Genomic DNA, 15,377 nt, shown 5'->3' with positions numbered 1-15,377 from the left:
AAAATAGTTTTCTGCATTTAGGGAAAGTGTAATACTGGTATTTTAGATAAAGTGTTGTGTTTGCCTTTGAGTTTAAATAATAGTACTGGATAATTAAGAAAATTGCTCCAAACCTATTTAATACAAAAGAGATGTAATCACTTGCCATTATTATCCCCAAAGCACTAGGCTTTTAAAGAAAACTCTCTATCTACCTATCAATGAGAAACAAGAAATAAAAACAATAAAACCACTGTTTTATTTTTATTTTTCAATTTTAGGATTTGACTTCAGGCAGTTCAACTCCAGGGACCATGCTCTTCACCTCAGATCACATTATATGGAAGACAGTACATGGAAATTGAGGCTCCTTCAGGCACTCTGAGGTCCAGCACAAAGTTGGAAAGAAGAAGGGTAAGAGGTAAGACCAACTGGAAAATAATAAAGAATGCTACCAATGGACAGAAATGGAGTCTTTGTAAGGCAGCGGTAATGTCAGTGAAAAACAGCAGTAATGTTAGTGAAGGCTGCCGGGAAGCTGGAAGGTAGACTAATTGGACAAAGGAAAATTGGAGCTTTATTTTCTAAAGAAGAGCTGTTCAAGATGATGATAAATTCTTGGGTGGGCCTCTGGGAGTAACTTTAAGTACGGTGAGAAACTAAAGTCATTCTAGTGAAAAAGTTTCAATAATTGAGAATTACAGATTTAGATGGATCTATTACATGAATGTTGAAATCTACTAATAATATGGTATGTATGATTGTTGCTTTTGGGAAATTATAGAAAGCGTACTTTTTGGCCTGGTCCAATGTTGTTAATTTTCTGTGGAAGATTTGAAAAGCATCCACATTCTTAATTTATTGGGGTTGTTTTTGCTTTGTTTCTACAAATTCTGAGAGCTTCTGTCTTTTAATAAGGAAATTTAAATATTTATACTTATTCTGATATGTTTGTGCTTATGCCAGCTACATTATTCTTTGGTTATAAGCAAAAGCAGAAACCAACTCTGGCTAACGTGAGCAAAGGGGAGAATGCTGAGGACAGAGAATTGATGGTAAGGCTTGAAGAATGCAGTAGACTTTAGTTTCCAAAAATACTGCAATAGTATCTTCCATCCCACATGCTCTTCTTCAATGCAACTTAGATAATCCTCTTATTGAAAGGTGGCATCTCTGCATCCTCCTCTTGAGTCCGGGTAGATTTATGACAGTGGTGGAAATGAAGTCGCATGACTTCTGAGGCTAGGTCAGAAAAGGAAATACAGCTTCTACCTGGTTCTCATGGGATGCTTGTTCTTGCAACTCAGACACTATGCCATGAAGAAGCTCCAACAGACCGTGGAGAGACCCACCCGGAGAGGAAGAGAAGCTCCCAGCCATCAGCCCTGGCTGAGCACTCTTGATAGCCTAACATCACACTTGCTAGGCATGTGAGCAAGCCATTTTGGAAGTGGGTCCTCCAGCCCTACCTCATGCTCTGTGGAGCAAATGAGCCTTCCCCACGAAATCCTGCCCAAATTATACATTTTTGAGCTATAGAAATGACTGTTACTGTTTTAAGTCCTTGAGTTTAGTGGTGGTTTGTTATAAAGCAATAAATAACTAGCACAGAGAACCAAGTTTGGAAACAAACAAGATACAAAGAAACAAGTCTTCCTATTCCTCGAACTAGGAAAGAGGAGTGGTCTCTAGTCATATCTTATGGGTAGGGTACCACAACTGGAATGAATTGACACTAATCATTTTCAGCCTTGCCATTCTTCTGAAGTTCCAGGTTTTGGTGAAGGGTCCTTCCACTGTTCCAATTTCAGTCACCTCCTCACCCTTTGTCTACCAATGAGCAGAAAACCTGAGTGACAGCCACGATAATCTGTAACCAAGGGAAAAGAGACAATGATTTAAAAATAAAAATGGATAAAAGAAGTTTGTATTCATTTTTTTAAATCACTGCTGTGACAAATCACCTCAAAATCAGTGGCTTTACTTAAATAACACAAATCTATTACCCTATAGTCAGAAGTCCAAAATGGGTCTTTCTGGGCTAAAATCAAGATGTTAGTAGGGGCCAGGCATGGTGGCTCATCCCTGTAATCCTAACACTTTGGGAGGCTGAGGCGGGAGGATCCCTTGAGCTCAGGAGTTTGAGATCTGCCTGGGCAACATAGTGAGATTTCATCTCTACAAAAAAAGTTTGAAAATTAGCCAAGTGTGGTGGCATGCGCCTGTAGTCCCAGTTACTTCAGTGGCCAAGGTGGGAGGATCCCTTAAATGCAAGAGATCAAGGCTGCAGTGAGCCGTGATCTCACCACTGCACTCCAGCCTAGGAGACAGAGCAAGACCCTGTCTCAAAAAATAAAATAAAATGAATGAAAAGGGCCTGCTGCAGTGGCTCATGCCTGTAATCCCAGCACTTTCAGAGGCCAAGGTGGGAGGATCATCTGAGGTCAGGAGTTCAAAACCAGCCTGGCCAACATGGTGAAACTCCATCTCTACTAAAAATACAAAAATTAGCCAGGCATGGTGGCACATGCCTGTAATCCCAGCTACTCAGGAGGAGAATCACTTGAACTCAGGAGGTGGAAGTTGCAGTGAGCTCCACTGCACTGTAACCTTGGTGACAGAGCAAGACTCCATCAAAAAAAAAAAAAAAAAAAAAAAGAAAGAAAAAAAAAATGTTATCAGGGCTGCATTCCTTTCTGGAGGCTCCAGGGAACAATGTGCTTCCTTGCCTGGTTCAGCTTCTAGTGGCTGCCCATATTCCTTGGTGTATGTGTGCCCCTTCCTTCATTTTCAAAGCCAGCAATGTTACATTTCTCAGTGCCTTTTTCATATTACATCTTCCTCTAACTCTGAATCATTTTCTGACTCCCTCTTTTACTTTTAAGGAACTTTGTGATTACTTTGGGTTGACCCCAATAATCCAGGAAAATCTCCTCATCTCAAATGCCTTAACTGAATCACATCTGCACAGTCCCTCTTGCCTTGTAAGGTAACGTAATTACAGGTTCCAGAGATTGGAACGTGGACGTCGTTGAGGGGCCATTATTCTGCCTACCACAGTACACCAAAGCAGAATGGATCCTGGGTGGGCCCCACTACTCTAAAAACATGTTCTTCACGCTACTCATTCTGGTGGATATTTTTTCTTTTCTTTATTTTATTGAATTCATAGTTACTCTTGTTTCATTTTTTTCCATTCAAGTAGTTTGTACTTTAAACATCCAATTTGTATCTACCTATGTGGTGACCTTATGTTTATTACGCATAATTATTATACTTTTCTGTGTTTAGAGATAGTATCTATATACATCTCCAAATAAGACAAAAAAATCTTAGCATGCTTTTCCTCCTCTCCTTGCCTTTTATCCTTGTGATAACATAATTTAGTTATAGACTATCATTATTTATTTTTATTAACTAGCAATGATGAAAACAATTAAAAATTTAAAATTTTCTATAACAGAAAGTGATTGGGTGCAAAAAACAGAATACTCAATTAAAGGTGACCTAAACCATGAGAAAAACTTATGTCACATAAAAAGAAATTCAAAGACAGGTTGTTCCTGGGTTAGTTAATGTAGTGGTTCAATGATGTCATGCAGGATCCAGGTTCTTTTCATCTTTTCACTTTTTTCTGAAGCTCCTCCCACCCTGGTAGGAAGATGACTTCTATAGTTCCAGCTATTATATCCTCACACAACCCTGTCTGAAAATAATGTATTAGTTATCCCTTGCTGCATAACAAATTAAGAGACTTAAAACAACAATAAAGTTTATTATTTTAATAATATGATTTCTGTAGGTCAGGGATTTGGGAGCAGATTGGTTGGGTGGTTCTAGCTTAGGATCTCTCATGAGGTTTCAGTCAGAATCAGCTGAGATTGCAGTCATCTGAAGGCTCGACTGGGGCTGGAGATCCACTTCAAAGTGACTCATCAACATGGCAGGCAGGTTGCATGAATATCTGTGGGACAAGATGGCTGGCTTCCCATAGAGCTCTGGTTCTTATTGTGGGTAATTTTTCTCACTGGGGGCATTTAGCAATATCTGGAGACATGTTTGGTGGTCATAACTGGAAAGTTGCTATTGCTATCTAGTGGGTTGGAACTAGAATTACTGCTAAACATCCTATATGGCACAGGACAGCCTTTCACAACATGAATTATCAGGCCCAAAATGCCAATAGTGCTAATGTTAAGAAATCCTGCCTTACAGCAAGTGAGCCAAGAGAGCAAGGTAAAAGCTGAAATGCCTTTTATTACCTAGCTTTGGAAGTCCTCTGTATTCCATGTTGGAGGGATCCACACAAGGGTGTGAATACCAGAAAGTGAGGCTCATTGGAAATCATCTTGGGCATAGCTACCATGGGAAGGAAGCTTCTCCTGGCCATGTCTCTTGTTTTGTCTTCTCTTCCTTCTTTCTTCTGATCTTCCTTCCTTATTCCTTGTTTCCTTTTCTTTTTTCAACTTTCAAAGAGGAAAACTTTCTTTTCTTTTCTTTTCTTTTTGAGACGGAGTTTCGCTCTTGTTGCCCAGGCTGGAGTGCAATGGCGTGATCTGGGGTCACCGCAACCTCCGCCTTCCAGGTTCAAGCAATTCTCCTGCCTCAGCCTCTGGAGTAGCTGGGATTACAGGCATGTGCTGCCATGCCTGGCTAATTTTGTATTTTTAGTAGAGACGGGGTTTCTCCATGTTGGTCAGGCTGGTCTCAACCTCCCGACCTCAGGTGATCCGCCCGCCTCAGCTTCCCAAAGTGCTTCAATTACAGGCATGAGCCATGGCGCCCAGTGGAGGAAAACCATATCTACAAGCCCTACCAGGCTTCTCTGCACTTCTCATTAGTCAGTGTTGAATGATATGCCTATGTCTAAACCAATCATTAGGAGAGAGAATAGAATTACTATGATGAGTTTAGCCTATTTAACATATACTCCCCTTCTGAGGCTGGGGAGAATCCATATGTTTTACACACTTGGAGAGTAAATTATCAAAATCGATGTTTTACTAGTAAGGAAGAAAGAGAATGGCTTTGAGTGGGTAATACAGTTTGCTACCTTTGTTTATCATTGTCTTTTGTAACACACACTTTGTTTTTGAATTCAGTTTACTCTGGTGGAAGACATTCTCTAAAAGTAATTTCAAGAATGGGCAGCAATCTCAACTCGTATATATCTGAAAGTATGTGTCATTATTTTGTACCCTCTCTTAAATGCTAATTTAGTTTGGTAGTCTAGGTTAAAAACAATTCCCTTAGAGGCTGGGCATGGTGGCTTGCACCTGTAATTCCAACATTTTGGGAAGCCCAGATGGAATCCCAGGAGTTTGAGTCCAGCCAAGGAAACTTAGTGAGACTCCACCTCTACGAAAAAAAAAAAAAAAATTAGCCAGGCATGGCAGCACACACTTGTAGTCCCAGCTCAGTTATTCGGTGGTGGCGGGGTTAAGGTAGTTAAGGTGGGAGGATCGCTTGAACTCACTGAGGTCCTGCAATGAGCCAGCCATGCACTCCAGTCTGGGTGACAGAGAGATACTCTGTCTCAAAAACAAAACAAAACAAGACAAAACACCATTACGATGATTTCCTTAGAATACTGTTCCATCGACTATTAGCATCCATTGTTGCGATGAGAAGGTAATCCAGTTAAGATTTACTTTTTATCCTTCATGCTCTGAAATCCCACTATGAGGTGTTTAAGTGTGTTATTTTTTACCTACGCATTTGTTTGGCTCAGAGCTAAATGAGAGCTTTTTACTTAAAGATACTGGAATATTTTCCTTTTTTCTTTTGGAGACAGAGTTTCACTCTTGTTGCCCAGGCTGGAGTGCAATGGCACAATCTCGGCTCACTACAACCTCCACCTCCCGGGTTCCAGCGATGCTCCTGCCTCAGCCTCCCTAGTAGCTGGGATTACAGGCATGCGCCGCCACGCCCGGCTAATTTTGTATTTTTAGTAGAGACAGGGTTTCTCCATGTTGGTCAGGCTGGTTATGAACTCCCTACCTCAGGTGATCCGCTGGCCTCGGCCTCCCAAAGTGCTGGGATTACAGGTGTGAGCCACCGTGCCCAGTCAAGATACTGGAATATTTTCAATCATTTTTTGAGTATTTCCTTCCATCCATTCTCTAGATCCCCTATCAGATGAATATTGGAACTTCTGGATTTATTCTCCATGTTACTTAAATTACTTAAATACCTTAGACTAGGTAATTTATAAACAACAGGAACAGAATTGCTCACAGTTCTGAGGCCGGAAAGTCCAAGATCAAGATATCAGTGGATCTGAAGTCTGCTGAGGGCTCCTTTCTCATAGATGGTCCCTTCTGTGCGTCTTCATGTGGTGGAAGGGTGAACAGACTCCCTCAAGCTTCTTTTCTCAGGGCACTAATCCAATTCGTGAAGGATCTGCCCTCATGATCTAATCACCTCTTAAAGGCTCCACCTCTTAATACTATCACTATGGGGGTTAGGTTTCAACACATAAATTTTGGGAGACACAAACATTCAGATAGAACAAATGCTTAGAAGAATATCTGCAGCATAGTATTATTACTTATTATTCAAATTTTCTATTCATTTTTATAAAGACAGGGTCTCCCTCTGTCGCCAAGGCTGGAGTGCAGTGGCTTATCTTGGCTTGCTGCAGCCTCAGCCTCCCCGACTCAAGCAATCCTTCTACCTCAGCCACCCTAGTAGCTAGGATTGCAGGCGTGTACCACTATGCCCACCTTATTTTTGTATTTTTTGTAGAGATGGGGTTCTACCAAGTTGCCCAGGCTGGTCTCGAACTCCTGGACTCAAACCATCCTCCCACCCTGGCCTCCCAAAGTGTTGGCATCACAGGTGTGAGCCACCACCATGCCTGGCAGAAATCTTTAGCAAAAAAATTAGATATCATTTTTGGAGCCTCCTTTTCCTCTTCCTCTTTTCTCATTACCCTGAAGTTAATCTGTATCTTTACTGCCGGTATTCATGCTTTATATAGTTTACTACATATTTATACATATGTAAACAGCATATTGCATTATTCGGCAGGTTTTCAAACTGCACATAAATGGTATCAGTTCTCTTAATCCTTCAGATTACGCCAAGAAAAAAATTCTCAAGTCTTGAATGTTTTTCCTGGTGTTTACTATTCTCTCTTTTAACAAACTAAGAGTAGGCCTTAGGCTAGAAGCCCAGAGCAGGAATTGATGGCTAGCTAGAATTTAATAATACTTCTTTATTTTCCATTATATTTATTTTAATGGTTTCCTCCCCCCTGTTTTTTGAAGCAAGTGTTGTTGGCTTTCCATTTAGAGTAGTGATTTATGTTTTCTTTTATATTAAGTGTAAGAAAAAAGTGTTGATTTAAAGAAAAACATTAAGTAAGTGGTAATAGTACAGGCAATACAGAGACATAGCAAAAAATTAGGAAATTTATACTGGAATAGCTGAAATTTGATACACACTTGACTGAAAGGAAAAAGTTCAAGTTCCTCCTTCTCACCTTCCTTTACCAGTTGGAGGTCCCTTTGATACTGCAATCTCTCCTTTTATGGTATTTCCTGCAGCCCGCACCCCTGCCTTCCCCTGGCTGTCTCATCAACTTCTCAGGCTCTTAGGAAGCCCTCCTCCATTTAGCACCTGGCATCATACTGCATATATAATTTTCTCATCTAAAACTAAACTAAATCTTCATGCCAACATGGCACCCTCATGGCCCAAACAGCTCACTAATGTCAAAAAAGTTGATCTGTTTGTGATGTTTCAAATATAATCATGAGTATAAAATGAAGGCTTTCCATGGAAAAAAAATTTAACTCATATTTCCTTATGTTTGCAGTTTTAAAAAAATAGTTGTTTATAGATCTTACTACTTGATCTTAAATTATCTTCTTTCAACCCTGAGACAATACATTAACCTGTTGTCTAGATGAATGGTAAAAAAAAAAAACAGGAACACAGAAGAGAAAAACAAAGACAATGATGGGAAATAATCTGTTTTTTTTTTTCTTCATTTCGACCTGGCGGCTTACTGCACGTTACTTACTATGTTGAACTGGATGATTTTACTAAAAAATCAGTTTAGTAATTTAGTATAACACGTTCAAATGTTTAACATACAACGTTTAAAGGCGAAAGCTACCAAACTGTTGTGTCCATTGAGATGTTGGAACAATTTTCAAGTTTCATGGTGCATGATTCACAAGGCATATGAATACATACAATATCAGTAACAAAAACAGTACAATGTACACCAGAGGCTGTTTCAAAGTCCTCTAATGTCTGCAGTCATGATGAACTAACTGCACTGGCTTTCATTCATTCATTCATAGGACTTACTTTGAAGCTGATCTTCACACTGCATGATTAAGAAACCATCAGTGCACTGGTCAGAAGTACATTCTGCTGTTAACAGAGGAGCAAAGAATGCTTTCAAAGCTACTGCTGTATTTGGAAAAAAGTTCAGTTTTAGTGTTTTCTTTCTAGGTATTTTGCGTGGCTAAGGCGGGAGAAGAAGGGCTGCGCGGGGATTGGGGGAAGCGACTTCCCACTCTTGATTACAGAAGGAGGATCATGTATACCACTGTAAAACATCCAACCTTTAAATGAGAAAGTGTGAGTGAAGTGAAATCGCTCTCACGTACACATCTTCCGCGTTACTTCTTATCTGCCAGCCAAACTTTCTCCATCAATCTGGGTAGGTCTGCCACGAAAACGCAGCCTGAAAGAAATGCTGAGTCCTGAGGCGGCGTGTGTTGCCTCACCCAGTGTTGGCTTTGGAGTTACCTGAAGCCTTCTAGCTACTGCACCCAGAGTGCAAGCTTCTCGTTTCAACTCGGTTGTTTCCGTGGGGAATTGCGGCACGAGCAGGTCCTGGGTGTGGCGATGCCAAAAGAGCGCTCAGATCTCCCATCTTTCCCGCTTCTGGCAAACCTTCCCAGCCCCGAATCGGCGAGTGACCAACACCCGGGACCAGCCGTCCGGCATTCCGGGGACCGCGGGTAGACCCAACCCCGCCGCAGCTGCAAACTGCCGAAGCGCCCAGCTGGGTGCACTGTGCGTGTGCGCTTCTCCCCCACTCTTTCCGCGCCTGGAGGCGGATCCCCTTCCTTGCACACAAGTCCTTATATGCACCGGTTGCACCAGCCCGCGTTACTCTGGCCCCACAAATAATTAATGGGGGAGGGAGGGTGTCGCTTTTTTTTCCTTCGGCTTTATCTCAGCGCGAGAGCATTTGAACCGAGGAGAAACCCCAAGATGCGACTGAAGGGCCATTTTGCTGCAGTGCACGAATTGGCCATACAAAAATAGAGCTTGGGTCCCTATGATAAGCAAGTCAAGGTTCAGGAACAGCCCTTCGGATTCGGCCCGAGGAGCCCGCAAAAGCCTGGGCGGAAAGGGTGCGCGCCCCTCCCCCCTCCACGCTGGTGCAGAGGGACCGGGTCAGGAAGCGCGGCCTCTCCCCAGTCCAAGACCACGCCTCCTCCGCCTCCCCGCTCCCCCTTCACTCCTCCCAGGAAGCGGTGATAGACAGTTCTGTGTGGTTCTCCACCCCCACCCTCCCCCTGCTGAGTGGAGGAGTTGATGTGTCTCATTATAACAGCCAATGCAGCCGCCATCCACGCACAAGCAAAGAAGCATGTCCCATTTAAATACACCCACGCAGCCCCAGCGCCCTTAGCCGATCGGGGCGCTCAGCCCACACGCACCGCTGCTCGGGGCTTGGAGATCCGCGCAGGTTGGGCTCCCGGACCCGGCGGACCGACGCGCGGAGGATCGGGATCCGGCGCTGTGGGGCTGGGGTGGGCGGGGGAGGCTGGGCCCGGGGCCTCTGGCGCGACACCCGCATGAGGACGCGAGTGAAATAGACCAAGGTGGAATTTCCAAGGGAAAAGCTTCGGGGTGGTTTTGGTCCATTTCTCCAGCGAAGAAGTAGACATGGCGAGCGACTCCCCGGCTCGAAGCCTGGATGAAATAGATCTCTCGGCTCTGAGGGTGAGCAGGACATGTTTTCTCGTTTCTTTCCAGTGGTTTGGGTTAGGGTGAATGGGCTCGGTGCGTGGACTGGGGGCTGGGGCTGGGGCAGAGGGACAGCAGCGGGAGAATGTGTCGGGGAGGGAACCTGGATTCCCGTTTTGATTCGGGATTGCTGAGGTGCTCCTGGCTGAGCCCCTACGGCAGAGGCTGTGCGGTAAGTGTCTTCCTTTGACCGTGGCCGAGGCTCTCCCAAGGGCTCGTGGAGCTTATGCCAGTTTCATCTTATACCGGTGTAAGAGCATTAAAATGAAAGGCGCGCGTGTGTGTGTGTGTGTGTGTATATGTGTGTACACACGCCCCGGGCAGTTGTCTGGTGCCAAGGCGCGAGACCCGACTGTCCCTTCTGCAAAAAGAATGCCAGCGTGAATAAAGGCACTGGCCCCTCACGTTTTCCAGCTACCTGCAAGATGACATTGTGAGGCTGGCTGTCCCCGCGAAGCCGAACCTGCCGCTCCAAGGGGGCAGTTATTGCTATGCTGGTCTTGTAGATGGCAACTGCCTCCCCCTCCCCCTTTTCTACCTCCCGCGCCCGGGCGCCCTCTCAGCGCTCCCTTAAATGCCAGTCTGCCACTCACCTTTATTTATGGCTTTAACTCAGCCCTGCCTGTGCTTTCTGACTTTGTGGCTGTAACGTTTCAGTTTTATGGCTGAACTTAAGCAGGTGAAAGGGATGTGTTTTCTGCTTTTCCTCAATCAGGCCGGAACTCCCTGGAGTGTGTGCGAGAGAGAGAGAGAGAGAGAGAGAGAGAGAGTGTGTGTGTTTTCCCCGTGTCTGTGGCCAGTCCTTTGTAGAGCACCTCCCTCCCCCCAGCCCCACTGGTTTGCGTTTACCTTCACGTGAATTACCTCAGACGCCGTTTCATTGTATTGACTAAGACATCACTGATATAGAATCCATTTTGCTGTTGTTTTGAGATCAGAATACCAGGAATCCAAGTGCTGCTTCGACGCTTCCCCACCCCCAACTCCCGATCCCAACACACTCCTTTGGGGAAGGGGGGCAGAGCTTTCTTGCCATTTTAATTAGATGCTGCCTGCCGGGAAGGGGATGAGGGGTGGGGATGGTGGCAGCAGCGGGTGTCTGAGAAGGATTGGACACCAATTTAAGGACTGCTTCTTCCTCTCCTGAACCAAAAATAAAATTAAAAAGAGAGCGAACGCATATACTTGATGTATGGAGGGTGGATGAGAAGGAATTGATGGTGGCTCTCTACAGGGAGACACCAGGATGGATGAAGCATGGAAGTTCACACGCCCTCCTGAGGAATACATTGTTAGATTGATGCTGAATCTTGGGGCCATTTACCTGGATTCCTAGTACTTCTGACATTGCCTCTATCTGCACTGATATATTAAGTGCTACCTTTGTGATCAAAGTGGTACTTTCTTTTTGGTCTCCTTAATTAAACCTTTTCCTCCACATCTCTTTTAATAAGTCTTTCTCTCTTCGTCTTAATCTGTTGGGCTAAGAGGTGAGGTTTCAGCAAGGCAAGTAAGGAGTTGAGAAGAAACAGAGATGCCATTTGAAATGGGCTGTTCTGATAGTTGGGCAGCCAAAGCTCATTCATGCATTATTACAGGAAGCTGTCTATTTCCCTGGAGTGGAAATGCCACATCAAGAACCGGCTGCCCCCTGCGCAGCGGGGTGGGGTTGGTAACAGGGTGGGTGCATTGGCCAGGTCTGTGGCTTCCTGCTTTACCGACTGTGTGTGTTCATTTGCCCTACTTTCTACGCTGGGAGTTGCTACCGGCGGGTTAATCAGGTGGATGGATGGCCCAGACTGGGGGTGGGGTGCTGCGAATTGGTCGGAGGTCGGGGTGGGGGGCGGAAAGTAGCAAAGGGGGAAGGGGTCTGAACAATGCTCAGGGCTTGCGGTGATTTCCCTGGGCCGGAATCTCGACCTTGCTCCTCTACTGGAAAGCAGTCTGATGTGATTTTAAGTTGGGCCCGGACTTGTCCCTTGTGGGCTTTTTCCTCGGGAAGGTTTTCTGAAATACCAAGCACAGAGCCTGCAGGCAGGGGAGCAACCGGTGAGGGCCCACTGGGCGGACGACTGCGGTTCACACTTGGGATGTGCTTTCTTGTGATCTGTATTTTGAAAATGTATCTTTGCACAATTCACTGAAATGGCTCTTTGTGGCCTGGGCTATCAGCTTAGGGCTCTGCTTCTGTTTTACTGCCTGCTGGGAGGTGTGGAAACAGAGAGGGCAACAGCTAGCTTGGGGACCAGGAACTGGTGGCTAGAAGACTTAGATGCAGATGTGGAGACAGTTATATCCTGGAGGGCCAGGGTCTTTGACCAGTCTTGTGGGTGAGGTGTGCCTGCTGGAGTGGGTCCAAAGGCCACATAGGGTAATCTCCACAAATCAGAGGGCAGATCATCTCCACCTTCCCACATTTGGAGAGGTGGCCTCATCTAGATGAGATGTCTCATTTGTTCCTAAGCCCTTGGTAAAGTCTGCCTGCTGAGCCCCTCCTGGGGAATGCCTGACCCCTGAAATGCAGCCAAGGTCAGTGGCTTCTGGGAGAATTTGCTGCAGACTTACCAGTCCCTCGCTGTTTCAGTGGCTCTTTAATGTACACAGTCAATGCTCTTTTTGTAAACCCTGGGCTCAAAGCATTAAAAGCAGATCCTGTCTAGAGAGGCCTTTATCCTTCTCACTTTGGGGGCTTATTGTTCTCAGCCAGTGATTCCAGACTGGACCCAGTCTAAATTTTCCCCATATAGCAACAATGCATAATTTAAACCAGAGCAACCAATGACAGCACTGATCATTTAAATTATGCAAGATTTGCATGGTTTAAAAGTGAGTGAAGCAGGATCTTCTTTGGTTAGAAAATAGGTAATTTGAATCCAGTTTTAGCCCTGAATTTTAGAGCTCACAGAGATAAACTAAATCTTGAGGGATGGGCTGGAATTGTTTTACAGATTTAGAGCTGGAAAGAGAATTGTAGAACACTCAGCCACTCCTTTCACTGAACACTTGGGAAACTGAAGCCCAGAGGTGTGAAGTAAGTTGTTCAAGGTCACACAGTAACAAGGGGAGGGGACAGCGAGGAGCATGGTTTGAGGAAATAATCTAGATGTCCTGACTCCTCATTCAGTGCTCTTTTCTCTAAGTCACACTTTCTGTGGTGGAATCAGAAATCAATAATACATTTTCTGCCTGAGTACAAAAGAATAGCAGAAAGGAATAATTTCACCAGGGTCAGGGAATTTTATTTATTGAGAATGGTGAAACTACTTCATGCAAGTAAGCTTGTGATCCATGAAACCATGGAGCTTTAGGCCGCCTTTGGAATTCATGTTGTCCAGCCCTGGTTCAATGCCTAATCTGCGGGCAAACGACTGTCTGAAATCACCTAGGACACCTGGTTGTCCTGCCCAGGTGACCTGTCTGAGTAACCTATGTCCATCAGAGCATGTCTCAAGGGGTCAGTATAAACATACACATTATTCAGATGGCTCTGCATGTGAGGTTTATAGAGTTGTGTGTATGTTTTGTATTATCTATGTGGATACATATATTATGTGTAGTATTATGGATATAAACTGTATCCATGTGGGTGTATGAAAATGTGTGTATACATACATAGGCTACAGCAAACAATTTACTCATTCAAACCTGGGCTTGAGTCATTCTTGCTTCAAGACATCTCAGTATTAAAAGAGATGAAACTTGCCACCAGTGTGCTTTATTACATATGAGGTGAGCTCAGCCCAGAAAGCTTTTTGGAGATTACCATATTTCTGGACCTAAGCACCTTGGCTGTCCTTAACTTGGCCCACAGGGTAAGGCATTCAAGGCCAGGAGTTGGCTGCTGCTGACCTCATACTCTCAGCTTCTGCCAGGACTCACATACACTTTTGTACTTGAACAAAATTAGATGACCTACGCTTGTCTTTCCCCTTACCCCTCATTCCCTAGTCATTCCTTTCTCCATTGAAACCCAGATTTAAGAATTGACCTCATCTGAAAGTCTTGCACAGATCTCTTTGCTACACTTTTCATGCTCATGTTTTACTTGGTGTGTGATTTCCTTTCTGCTTCTTTACTAAACCGTGGACTTCTTGAGGGCAGAGGCTAGATCTTGTTCATCTTTGGAGCCACAGTCTCCATTAGTTGGATGAATGAGTACCTGAATGAATGCATGAATGAATGGAGTGGAATGAACCCTGTCTCCCCAGTTCTATGTCCACCTCTTATTCGTTCTGTGACTTTAGGTAGGTCATTTAATCATAGCTAATAAGAATGCTCACAACTGTTTGCCTTTCTCACACACTGGTTTCAAAATCAAATAAAGTATTTAAGGCAATGCTTTAAAAACCATATAGCACTGTACAAGTATGCTATCCCATGGTCAAGTAGAATTTAGTGGGAAAATTGATCCCATCAACATTTGATTGCAATGATTTTATCTAATAGAAAATGATCCTGGCTGGGCACAGTGGCTCACACCTGTAATCCCAGCACTTTGGGAGGCCAAAGTGGGAGGATTGCTTGAAACCAGGAGTTTCAGATCATCATGGGCAATGTAGGGAGACTCCATCTCTAAAAAAAAAAAAAAAAAAAAGCCAGTATGGTGGTGTGTGCCTGTGGTCCCAGCTAATTGGGAGACTCAGGTGGGAAGATAGTTTGAGCTTGAGAAGTCGAGGCTGTGATTGTGTCACAGCACTCCAGCCTCAGTGACAGAGTGACGTCTTGTTAAAGAAAAAAAAAAGAAGACTAAGAAAAGAAGGAAAATAATCCTCAGAAAGAGATATCAGAAGGTTCCGACTCTTTTTAACAGCACCTCGACAGACCTTAGCTGCCTTTTTCCTTTTGTGTGCCAACATGACCTTATATGTTTCTTTGATGGCCTGAATTGAGCTTTGCGCCCCCAGTATTAAGCATTCATTACATAAGAGGTAAGTGCAGCCCTGAAGCTTTTTGGAGATTAACGTATTTCTAAACTAGTATCAACTATCAGCATTGTTCATTAAAACCTTTCTTTTTAAAAAAAGTTTTCTCCTCTTTATGTGTTACTGATTATTCAAATACAAACACATTGATTATGACTGTGCCTTCCCAAAGTTTTATTTTTTCCCTTGGGAGATAGAGTGGACACATAAAATGATACACTAATGGCCCAGTATTTAAAACTTTCTGGTGAGAGGTCTCATGGGGCTCAAAGAAATCTCGAAACATTATTAATCCATTACTCCAGAGCACTTAATTAAATTTGGTCTAAAATGAGATTTTAGTAAAGTTGCATGAGTTGATAACAGTACCTCAAAATGATAACAGCATGGTAATTTTTTCATTCGATATTCTTTTTGTTTTTCAGAGATACTAAACAGGTGTTTTCTTTACAATGGCGTTGCCTCATAAAAAGT

General features: G+C 43.9%; 1 protein-coding gene and 1 long non-coding RNA gene across 10 annotated transcripts in view; one reads left to right on the top strand and one right to left on the bottom strand.

Annotated features, from left to right (window-relative positions):
- Window positions 1–215: 215 nt before the first annotated feature.
- On the bottom strand, window positions 216–9,391 carry LOC134732962 (uncharacterized). The gene is made up of 2 exons (XR_010116501.1): window positions 8,302–9,391; window positions 216–1,849 (listed from the first exon to the last, which is right to left on the bottom strand). It is a non-coding gene; the product is annotated as an uncharacterized lncRNA (long non-coding RNA).
- Window positions 9,392–9,509: 118 nt separating this feature from the next.
- The window catches only part of TNIK (TRAF2 and NCK interacting kinase), a 409,664-nt gene continuing 403,796 nt past the window's right edge, over window positions 9,510–15,377 (top strand). For 8 of the 9 annotated variants that reach the window (XM_063621584.1, XM_063621583.1, XM_063621577.1 and 5 more), the window contains exon 1: window positions 9,538–9,957. In XM_063621584.1, coding sequence (XP_063477654.1) covers window positions 9,901–9,957 — 57 coding nt within the window. In that variant the 5' untranslated portion in view covers window positions 9,538–9,900. Of the gene's footprint in view, window positions 9,958–15,377 lie in introns of all 9 variants that reach the window. The other variant, XM_063621578.1, reaches the window with a different exon arrangement.

This window comes from Symphalangus syndactylus, chromosome 17, assembly GCF_028878055.3.
Source record: "Symphalangus syndactylus isolate Jambi chromosome 17, NHGRI_mSymSyn1-v2.1_pri, whole genome shotgun sequence".
NCBI lineage: Eukaryota > Metazoa > Chordata > Mammalia > Primates > Hylobatidae > Symphalangus > Symphalangus syndactylus.
The sequence above is the reverse complement of the archived record's forward strand: the minus strand, read 5'-3'. Positions and strand labels throughout refer to the sequence as shown.